Source organism: Euphorbia lathyris, chromosome 3, assembly GCF_963576675.1.
Source record: "Euphorbia lathyris chromosome 3, ddEupLath1.1, whole genome shotgun sequence".
Lineage (NCBI taxonomy): Eukaryota > Viridiplantae > Streptophyta > Magnoliopsida > Malpighiales > Euphorbiaceae > Euphorbia > Euphorbia lathyris.
This window is the reverse complement of record NC_088912.1, coordinates 30,277,399-30,287,774: the sequence shown is the minus strand read 5'-3', so window position 1 is coordinate 30,287,774 and position 10,376 is coordinate 30,277,399. Positions and strand designations below refer to the sequence as shown.

Below are 10,376 nucleotides of genomic sequence, written 5' to 3'. Positions count from 1 at the left end.
TCTTCTAGACGTGGCAATCATCTTGCTGATATTATTGGTATTCATCAAGGGTCTGTTCCATTCCGCTATCTTGGAGTGCCTTTGTTTTTTGGTTTACCAAAGACACGACATCTGACTAGTTTGATGGACATGGTGCTTGCTCACTTTGCTAAATGGAAAGGGCATTGTTTGTCTATGGCTGGGAGAGTGGCTCTGGTCAATTCTATAATTACTGGTAGCTTCATTCACTCTTTTATCATTTATAAGTGGCCCTCTGTGCTGCTTACATGTATGACTAGGCATATGAGGAATTTTATTTGGTCTGGGTCCATTAATTGCAAGAAGCTTGTCACTGTCCCTTGTAAATTTATTGTCAAAACTTCAAGGATGGAGGTCTTGGAATCAAGAATCTGTCTATTCTAAACAAGGCGCTGAATGGAAAGATGGCTTGGGGTCTTTTTCAGGAAAAGTCTCTCTGTTTTAACTTACTTACAACTCGTTTTCTCAATAAAGCGGGACAATCACAACATTATATCATGAATTCTTCTATTTGGGGCTTGATAAAATCCATTTATTCTGAAGTTGAGCATCACTGTTTTTGGTGGATTGGTCAGCACTCTAAACTTAATTTTTGGAATGGGGCTTGGATGTGTCCTTCGCTGGCTGCACAGGTTGGCCTATCTGCTAGTCAATAGCGTCGTTGTTTTGATTTGGTGGAGGATTATTTGGATGGTAATAATTGGCATAATCTGCCCATGTTACCTGTGGATGTGGAGAATAGATTGTAGAATATTAGGCGGGGTAGGGACGATGTTGATATATGTGTTTGGAAGCCTGCTGCGAGTGGGGTTCTAACTGTTAAACTCATGTACGCTTGGCTTAGATCTCCTCCTACTCAACAGCCTTGGAGTCATTTTTTAAGGTGTCAGAGTGTTCCTCCTGCACACTCACTTATTGGATGGCGGGCTTATCTTGGGTATTTTCCAACACATGATCAGCTTCAGTTGTGCGGCTGTCAAGCTGTTTCTCATTGCAGTTTGTGCTCGTTAGATACTGAAACGTTGGACCACCTTTTTGTCTCCTGTCGGTTTCCCAAATTTATTTGGCATGATGTTAGCTCATTGTTTGGAAGACGAATTAACACAGACTCGACTCTTATGAATCTGGTTGATCATGTTGTTATTCAACATTTCAGTACTCAAATCGCTGATTTGTGGGTGGCAGCAATTATTAATACGATTTGGGATCTATGGCTTGCTCGTAATAGGTCCATTTTTTAGGATGAGAGGCTTGATACTTCCTTCACGTTGAGACGGATTTGGGGAGCTGTTCGTGAATCTGCTCACACTGGACGGGGCTCCGTTTGGAATTCGCTAGTTGAACTTCAAATCTTAGGTGAGCTCGGGATTGAAAAGCGTCTTGCTAAAGCTCCACACATTACTCCGACTTTTTGGCAACCATCTCCGAGGGATTGGATTAAGATCAATACTGATGCATTTGTCACGGGTGCTCCTGGTCCTACGGGTTGCGGAGGTATTTATCGCTCGCATACTGGCCTGTGCCTTTCCGGTTGAAAGTTCCTTTGCTTATCTTGCTGAACTATCTGCTGCTGTTTACGCCATTGACATAGCTATCAGCAAAGGTTGGCAGAAAATTTGGCTTGAAAGCGACTCAATGTATGTTGTGCAGATGTTCAAATCTAAATCTTGTTCGGCTCCTTGGTTGCTTAGACAAAAATGGTTCAATTGTTTAAATCAGATCGATTCTGTGGCTTTTGTGGTGTCTCATATTTTTCGTGAAGGAAATCATGTTGCGGACTCGCTTGCAAATTATGGGCGGGCGGCAACAACATCGACTTGGTGGGATGATGTCCCGGATTTTTGTGGATCGGTCTTTTTTCATGATCGTGTAGGACGTTGCGTTTATCGCTTTTCCTAATTCTTTGACTTCATTTTATTCTTTATTCTTTTTGGATTATGACATTTATTTACTCTTTTAATAAATTTGGTTCGGGGCGTTTTTGGATCTGTGGTGGGGGTGCCAGCATAGCTGGGATGTTCGTCGCTTACCCTTCCTCGCTAACCAATCTTCAATAATAAAAAAAGGCCAGAAACACTTCGCAAAAAATAGGGACATGAAAAGAGACGACTTAACATATAAATACACACCTGAGCTTGTAGTGTGTTGATTTTTTGCTTTTTTCACTTATATTTTGACTTACATCACACTTGAACTTGTAAATTTAGACCTATTACACACATGCACATATCGCACACTTGAACTTGATATACCATTCTTTGTCTTTTACATTTATTTTCTTCTTCTAGTAAATCACATGCCAATGTTGTATTAATTACGAAGTTTGTCATTTTCATCATTTCAACATTCACAGTCATTTTATTGGAACTCAACCCCGCACTTCAATTTTCGAGCAAACATTCATTTTTATATGAATCATTTACTTGTCTATAAATCAGTAAATTTAGCAAAAACGTTTTGAGATTTTGATATAAAATTCTTTAGCACTCTTGCAAAATTTCCTTTCTTTCCAAAACAAGGCAGCAACACTTTTATTATACCCTCTTTTGTTTTATTTCAGGTATATTATTGCTCTTATTGTTTGAGTTCAATAAGAGTTCTATAATTCTTTTCTCCTACATTACACATGTAATTTTGTTAGTTTTAAATCAGTGTAGGAAGAAATTCATACTTCTTCCATTCAATTCAATCCATCTAGTAGCTAGGATCACATTTTTGTATATTGTTTTCATAAATAAACAAAACTTTCTAATTACAACTATGCAAAACTTTAACTTTTATTCTAGGCTTGATACATTAAGGCCCCCTAAACATAGCCATAAAATATAGTGCCCAAATGAACTTTATGAGTGTCTCGTTAACCCCATGAACTAGCTCATAATGTCTCATTAAACCCCCTAGTCCACGTGGAATAACAAGGAGAGGTTTAGACAAGGTAAAACATATATCAATTTTATAGAAGTTCTGGGAGTAATCCATCATGTTAACCACTTCAAAATGTCAATATGATAATTAAAGAAAGTTTAGGTGGTCAATAGGTCATTTTAAGCAAGTTCGGAGGGTTAATGAGACACTCTAAGTTAGAGGGGCCAATCTGTTTATCTAGCCATGTTCAGAAGCCATGTATTCATCATTTATTCTAATTAAGAGATTATATATATAATAAATTACATCATATCAAATCCTAATTACTTATTTTAAAATTTAAATTTGATCAAAAGTTATAAGATTAATTCATTATACTATTTGTAATGGTAACATCAAAATTTTGCTACGCGTAAAAAATAATATTTATAAAAGGAGATAATTAAGATTGAGTATATTTTGCTTTCAAAAAAAAGATTGAGAATATTCGACATTGAGAATAAGAACATAAGTTTAAAAACTAACATATAAAATGATCATTTTTTAAAGAAATGAAACTACGTCATCTTCTATTACATCAAACGAATTATAACAAGAATGATGTTTTTTTAGAGAAAAAGAATAATTTTATAATCATATTGGAATGTCATTGATTGTTTAATTTCAAATATTTTTATGACTTACAAAAAAACATATATAAACTTGTAAATTTTCTTGGTACTTGATAATTAATACGAAATACGAGAAATAATGAATATTAGTGTAAATATTAATTCAACATTATTTTAACAATAATGTTAGACGTGTAATTTTGTTCTACATCAGTGACAATGTTCTCCGATTATTATTTTGGTGAAAAAAAAGCATTAATGTTCTCAAAGTATTTGAGAGATAATTATATATTTAAATTTTGGTTTTATTAAATTGAAAGGTTTATATTGTCATTTAGTTATACTTATCGTTTGTTCCATCATATACTCATTAAAGTGCAAAAAAACTATAAGCTAAAATTTGGGGACATGAATTTTGGAATAATGGTTTGCTGTACGTTTTTTGGTTATGTTAATCCCTCATCACACATTAGATATTGTTTTTAATGAAGAAAAGAGTAATGATGTTGTGTTTAAACCAGATATTAATTTGGTGACAAAATTTATTTTGGTAACAGTGTTCTACTTAATGTTGGTATTCAATTGTGTCTTTTAGACATTAAATCCTAATTTAATACAATATTAAAGTCATTATAAATATTCTAATTAATACTGGAATACATTTTGTTGGAATTAATATGGTTGAATTTGAAATAAAAGTATGATGTTAATTTTATACCAATAAAATAAGGCATCAATGAAGCTAAATTTGAATATAAATAATAGGGCAGGAATTAGAGACAAATCACATATTCATCTTTTTGTTGTTTACGATAGAAAATGAAAATGATGAAGGGATTATGCATAGTAGTATTGATAGCAATGATGGTGGTGTGTGGAAATAGTAGTAAGATAATGGGACGTGGAATATCAATTGATAAATCTTTATGCTGCAATGATCATGAAGAAGTAGGATGCACACCAGGACAAGATCAAAAATGCATTGACCATTGCCAAGGTTGTAATAGAGGTGGAGGTTTTTGCAAGAAACCCAAGAATCAGAAACATCGATGTCATTGTTATTGCTAAATCACATCTTTTGTATATCTAATAATTATCACAAAATTAAATAAAACTCTACTTTTATTTCTATGTAAATTCGATTTTCCTTGTTTTATTTTTACTATATTATTACGTTTAATGTGTGACTTCAATCTGAATTTCATAGTTATTTTATGCTATTAGGTACACCTAAAATTTTGTTAGTTTTTATTTAATTGAGATTCAGTATCCCTCAAACTTACTAGGTCCGTGTTTGACAGGATTGGTGTGATTATGTTGTAACATGGTGATCTTTGACTAGGTCAATATTGACCTCTCGAATCAAAATTGTGAGATTGGATCGTTTGTTTGACTGACTCTCTCTGATGATTCCACGTATGCTCAAATTCCGAGTGAAAGCTCAGAAATTACAAATATTAGGTGGACATGTTTATATTTGTCTGATATCGATAATGCATCTAAAACATGTGAAGATTTATAACCGAGTCTCAATTAACTTAAAAATTCCACTTATTTATGTCATTAATTTAGAGGTCACTAATGAAAAATGAACCTTTCAACATTTATGCAGTATTTAATTAGAGAATCTATTGTTATTGGAACAAAACAAAACAAAAATTGTAAAAAAACAAAGTAAATATGATGATTTTTTATTTTTTTAACAATTTAACTAGTATCTTAAAGTATTCAATTTAAGTAGGTGGAAGCTTCAATCATGTAATAAAATCAGTTTAGAGCTTCAACCATTTCGAGGCCCCCAAAATGCTGACATTGGTCTGGCAATGGCTGCTCTGCCCACAATTGCCCTTTTCTGTTCATATGGAAAATTTTCATATTAGTTACATCTGTCAGCCTCAACTACTTCTCTAACAAGGATAATGTTCAATGATTGTATTTAGTTTTCCTATATATTCTTGGATAAAATAAAATAAAATATAGAGATAAGTTCAAATAAAACTCGTATATGGTTGACGTTTTGATGATCTAGTATCTGTAATATTTTTTGGAGCAAAAATAATCATGTTGTTGCTTCTGTTAGTAATTTCGGTCATTTTTTAATTGACTTTATCAAATTTAGCCATTAACAACATATTTTAAGCAATTTTGATTCTTTAAAGTTTTTTATTTTTAGGTCACTTAGTTGTTGCTTGTTAAGCAGAAAAAAAAATTACTATTTATGATTTTGAAAAATAAAAAATATGGTTTCATAGTAAATACGATACTGAACAACTTACATGGTAATTTTTGCTCCACAAAATACACATGTAACATGTTTTAATTATCATTAAAATGTGAAACCACATTGATTTTGTTTTAACCTATCCGTGTAATATAATATTTATTTCATCCCTACTCTAAATTTACATTTTTAACCATTTAAAAAAAAAAAGTTTAAAGGATGGTTCATTAGCAACTGAAAACTTGTTTAATTGATCAATGATTAACCCTCCGATGGAGTAAGATTTAAACAAATTAAAACATACATGATCGAGAAAAGATTTGAACAAATTAAATAATGTATCAATTTAACCAAATTCAAAGGACAGTAAATCACTTCAAGTAAATTTAAGGAGACTTTAAATAAATTTAAGAAATCAATATATTTAACTTTTTTCGCATGCATAACATAGTTTTAGAGAAACTACAAAATTTTATTTGGAAGTGTCTTCAAAGTGTAAAAGATAGAATTTCATATGCAAATGAGCAGATTTAGCATTCACATGCAAAACAATATAATATTAAATCTAACATAGGTTTATTGGATGATGTAAGTTCAAGTCTTACTAAATAGCCATACAATAGAAGTTAGAAGGTTGTTAGAATATAAAATTACACGTAAAAAAAACTCATATTCCCTTAATAAAGTTTAAGACTATTAAACATTAAACTTAAAATTACATAGTTTTGAATGTGAAAATTAAATCTACTCTTCCGGGTTTAATTTGATGTCTTATTATATGTTGAAATAAAAGATGAGAATAAAATATAAATTCATTAAATCCTTTGTTAGGATCATTATACAAATATACATTTTTGCCTAATTAGAATGACACATTTACCCCTACTAATAAATATCCCCATTACTCCCAAAGATCAGAACAAAGCAATGCCTTTCATTAGCCTGTTTTCAGCTGCTGAATAATTCAGCTGCAAACAACATTTGCTTCTTCCTGACCAAAAATTTTGCATCACCATAAATCTGTGTCAATAAAAATTAGTCAAATATGGACTTTTCAAATTTGGGAGAAGAGGAGGTCTTGATAGGAGCCCAGAGATCTGCCCCGTTGCTTCGAGCAACTCCGACCGTGCAATTTATCGGAACAAGACATAACCCTCTTTTTCTCAGACTGCATTGCTCATAATCCTGCACAATCAGTTGAAACACCCTCAACACCAGAACAATTGTATGATAGAAATTTTCGTTATGCACGTAAACAACTACTTCGATCCAGCTCATATTTACCTGCATCTGAGCTGCAGGTGAACCCTGGAGGTACGGAGCACTCAACACCTGAAACACGCAACAAAAACCGAATGCTGAGAGGTGAGAGTCCGGTATGGATTGATCAGGTTGTGCATTACATAAGAGTCAAGACCATACTCAAGGCGAAGACCAACAGGAGAAGCGGAATTTATTTTTCAAGATGATTAAGTCTTAAAACAAGAGTGAATCCATACAATACCTACCTCTATCCGTAAAGACGAGGTTTTGAAACAGAATTAACAATCCAAGAATATGATATTGCTAAAACATAAACTTATTAGCCGAACCATCTGAGTGCCTACTGAATTTGTAATGGTAAACAAGTAGATCAAACAGGAGAAGAGGCCAAACCTTAACTTGTTCGTGAAGAAATTGAATGTATTCCATCGCCTCTAGGAGGACTGACGCAGTATCCGTCTGTACAGAACAGAACAGAACAGAACAAGGCTATCAAATGGATGCATGAAAGTAAGGCATTGAAATTCTGAAATCAAAGTCCAACAGGTGAAAATTTGACATATTCGAGTGATTACCGCAATGTATCGTTTACATAAAAAAATGGTTTCACATATAAAAGGGCAGTCCGGTGCACTACACGTCCACGTTAAGCGAGGGTCTGGGGAAGGGTCCCACCACAAGGGTGTATAGGGGACAAGCCTTCCCCTGCCAGATTTTTTTTTGGCAAGGAGCCGCTCCTAAGACTCGAACCCGTGACCTCTCGGTCACACAACGACTTTAACGTTGCGCCAAGGCTCGCCCTCTAAGAACAAGAATTGCCTATCCATACCTTCCCATATGGTGAAACAAGCTGCTGGAGAGCTACAATTTTTTCGCCGAGCTTCTCTTTCCTCTCCTATCCATCGAAAACATAAGAAAAAGTGAGCAGAATTACATTTCACATCATAAATAAAACATCACTCGGCCAAAAATATCGCATCAGATTCATCGTAAGCTACAGAAGAAATGGATATAAAACTTGACTTCATAGGACAAAAGGCATGTACGAAACCTCATTTGAACCAAGACTGCTTATAAACAGGAAACTAGCCCTATCGAATAAGGCGAAAAGGGGTTGCCGGGAAACACCTTTGTGGATATAGAAAGGTTAGCTTTATGTCGTTTCGTTGCGAGATTAGTGAGACTGCTTTGTTCAATAGAGCAAGGACTTCTTTTGTTTTCCATCATCTTTTATCCTTTATGCTTTATTCTCCCTGCATAAATTGCAATAAGATTAACATTCACAATCAGAAAAAATTGCTGAAACAATCTTGTACACAAGGGCTTCAAATTGCTGAAACAAGATTCAAACTTTAAACATTTTGATCGAAAAGGCTATTATATTCTATCAAAAGGCCTCGCAATTTAAAAGCCGAAATTCGTAGGTGAACATTCCAATTCACATCTCTAACAATCATAATAACAAGATAATTGATCATAATAGCAAAGATCTCAGCCAATAGCTCAGGTAACTCATCAACCTTCATCTTCAAAGCCGCAGTGTCGGATAACATGATTTTATGGAGACAACTCGACTGACACGACACAATGGACACATATAGATAACATAAACACGGTTTTAAAACCCGGATTGCCACCTGTGCATAAGATTGGAATGGCTAAGCATCCAGACAGATAGCAGAAAAGTTAAACAATGGGGATTGATTTTGATTAAAGGAAACATCCAAGCCAAGGTAGATCACAAAATAAGGAGCTACTAATCAGCTAAATTCCTGACTCATCACACCATAAATTAATAATTAAAAAAACGTACACGACACTGCTTGAAAACATCATATTCTAATTGATGTTTAAACCTTAAACAAATCAACATACACTGTTTCAGTCAGAGATTTAACCCCAAATTCATAAAATACAGCTGCATACTTAAAACAATCATAAATTAAACTAATTGTATGGTTAGATACGGACATAAGTTCCATAATTCAAATAAACAAACAAGCACATTGTCAAAAATCAAATAAAAAATGCATGGAACCATTTAAATAACTCTTAATTTCCATTATTCAAGTTTGAAGAACACAAACTGCAAATCAAACATAATTAAATAAACATAGTATTAAAATGATCATGTCACTGTCATTGAGAACAAACTCAAATTTAATATAAGATTCCTTGTGGGCCCAAATTGGAAATTTTTATTATCATGCGTGAACGGAAAATTGATGCATTTATAAATATGCTGATATGATATGATCTCTACTCTACCCCATCTTCTTTTATTTAATTTTACACCAAACATCATCTTAAATTGATATGAAACCAACTGAAACTACTATATTCTCCAAACCATACATGCATCTAAAATAAAACCCACATCTAAGAACATAATAACGAAATCCCAAAACAGAAAAAGATTCAACCTTTAGAAAACTCACCAAGAAATCAGAGGCTGGCATTGAACAGAGGGGCTGAAAAAACTTGATTTTGAGAGAAACCCAGCTCCAAAATTGGGTTAAATTGAAGTTTTTGTGAAGAAAGAAAAGAAGCCCCAAAAGCCTATCTAGCTTTGTTTGTTTGTTAGTATACTCTACGGAAGAAAAAGGCAGAAACTTTATGCAAAAAAAAATTGTCTGTTCTGTTCTTGCGTCTTGAAAGTTGAGAACTTTGACGTTCAGTAAGTGAACTCTTGTTAGAGCTTATTAAAGCAAAAGAGAATCAATTCAATCCACAACTTCAATTAACAGAAATAGGGGAAGAGAGGTTGTGAGAGGGAGAGAACAGTATAGGAGTACAATGAAACGACAGCGTAATGAGAGGTGAAGCAAGGAAAGGGAGAAGTGTGAATTGAAAAAGACTTGAGAGAAGAGAGAGGGGGAGCTCAGAGGGCATTTGGCAGTTGATTATATAATGCTGTTTTGGAAAACAAAATTTTTAAAAAAAGAAATACTATTATTATGAAAACAACATTCTTAAATTAAATATAATTGTAATAATAGTACATTATTAAGATATTGTTCTTAATGACAGCTAATATACAACCATGCAAGAGAGAGAGAGAGAGAGAGAGAGTTAACTCAATGTGAAGTCATTGGTATAAACCATGGTTTAAAATCACCATTTTAATACTCTTGTGTTTGTGCCTATTATTTCTTAGTCCTTTCCACACTTTAAGCTCTAATTTAGTAAAGCTACTAGTGGTTTTTAGTTTAAATAACTATTCTTTTATTGTAATTAACTACATTTTAGAGTAAATATATTGTTAAAAAAGGAAATCAAACAATTTCATTGGCTAATTATTGGGTTCAGTGGTTAAGGATCTTAAATAGCTTAGGTTAGAGATTTAAAACTCGAGTTTTTATATTGGTAAAAAAGTCTAAAAATAATTTTGACGAGCC

At 33.3% G+C, this 10,376-nt stretch overlaps 1 protein-coding gene across 2 annotated transcripts; it reads right to left on the bottom strand.

The window, feature by feature from the left end:
- Positions 1 to 6,509: 6,509 nt before the first annotated feature.
- Positions 6,510 to 9,906, bottom strand: LOC136224891 (transcription factor bHLH153-like). 2 transcript variants are annotated; one of them, XM_066013317.1, is made up of 6 exons: positions 9,417 to 9,906; positions 8,107 to 8,231; positions 7,808 to 7,873; positions 7,372 to 7,437; positions 7,000 to 7,047; positions 6,510 to 6,900 (listed from the first exon to the last, which is right to left on the bottom strand). In XM_066013317.1, exons 2-6 carry the CDS (start codon positions 8,203 to 8,205, stop codon positions 6,751 to 6,753), a joined length of 429 nt encoding a protein of 142 aa, XP_065869389.1. In that variant the 5' UTR covers positions 8,206 to 8,231; positions 9,417 to 9,906; the 3' UTR covers positions 6,510 to 6,750. The 2 variants fall into 2 exon arrangements, with proteins under 2 accessions (XP_065869389.1, XP_065869390.1); XM_066013318.1 differs by lacking the exon at positions 9,417 to 9,906 and adding an exon at positions 8,499 to 9,321.
- Between the last annotated feature and the right edge of the window lie 470 nt (positions 9,907 to 10,376).

What these genes read in the sequence shown, in the direction of transcription:
- LOC136224891 (XM_066013317.1), bottom strand. Translation starts at nt 8,205, where the DNA reads ATGATGGAAAACAAAAGAAGTCCTTGCTCTATTGAACAAAGCAGTCTC. An exon ending in TTCTTCACGAACAAGTTAAG is followed by an intron (nt 7,048 to 7,371) that starts GTTTGGCCTCTT and finishes TGCGTGTTTCAG; the next exon opens with GTGTTGAGTGCTCCGTACCT. An exon ending in CACCTGCAGCTCAGATGCAG is followed by an intron (nt 6,901 to 6,999) that starts GTAAATATGAGC and finishes CTGATTGTGCAG; the next exon opens with GATTATGAGCAATGCAGTCT.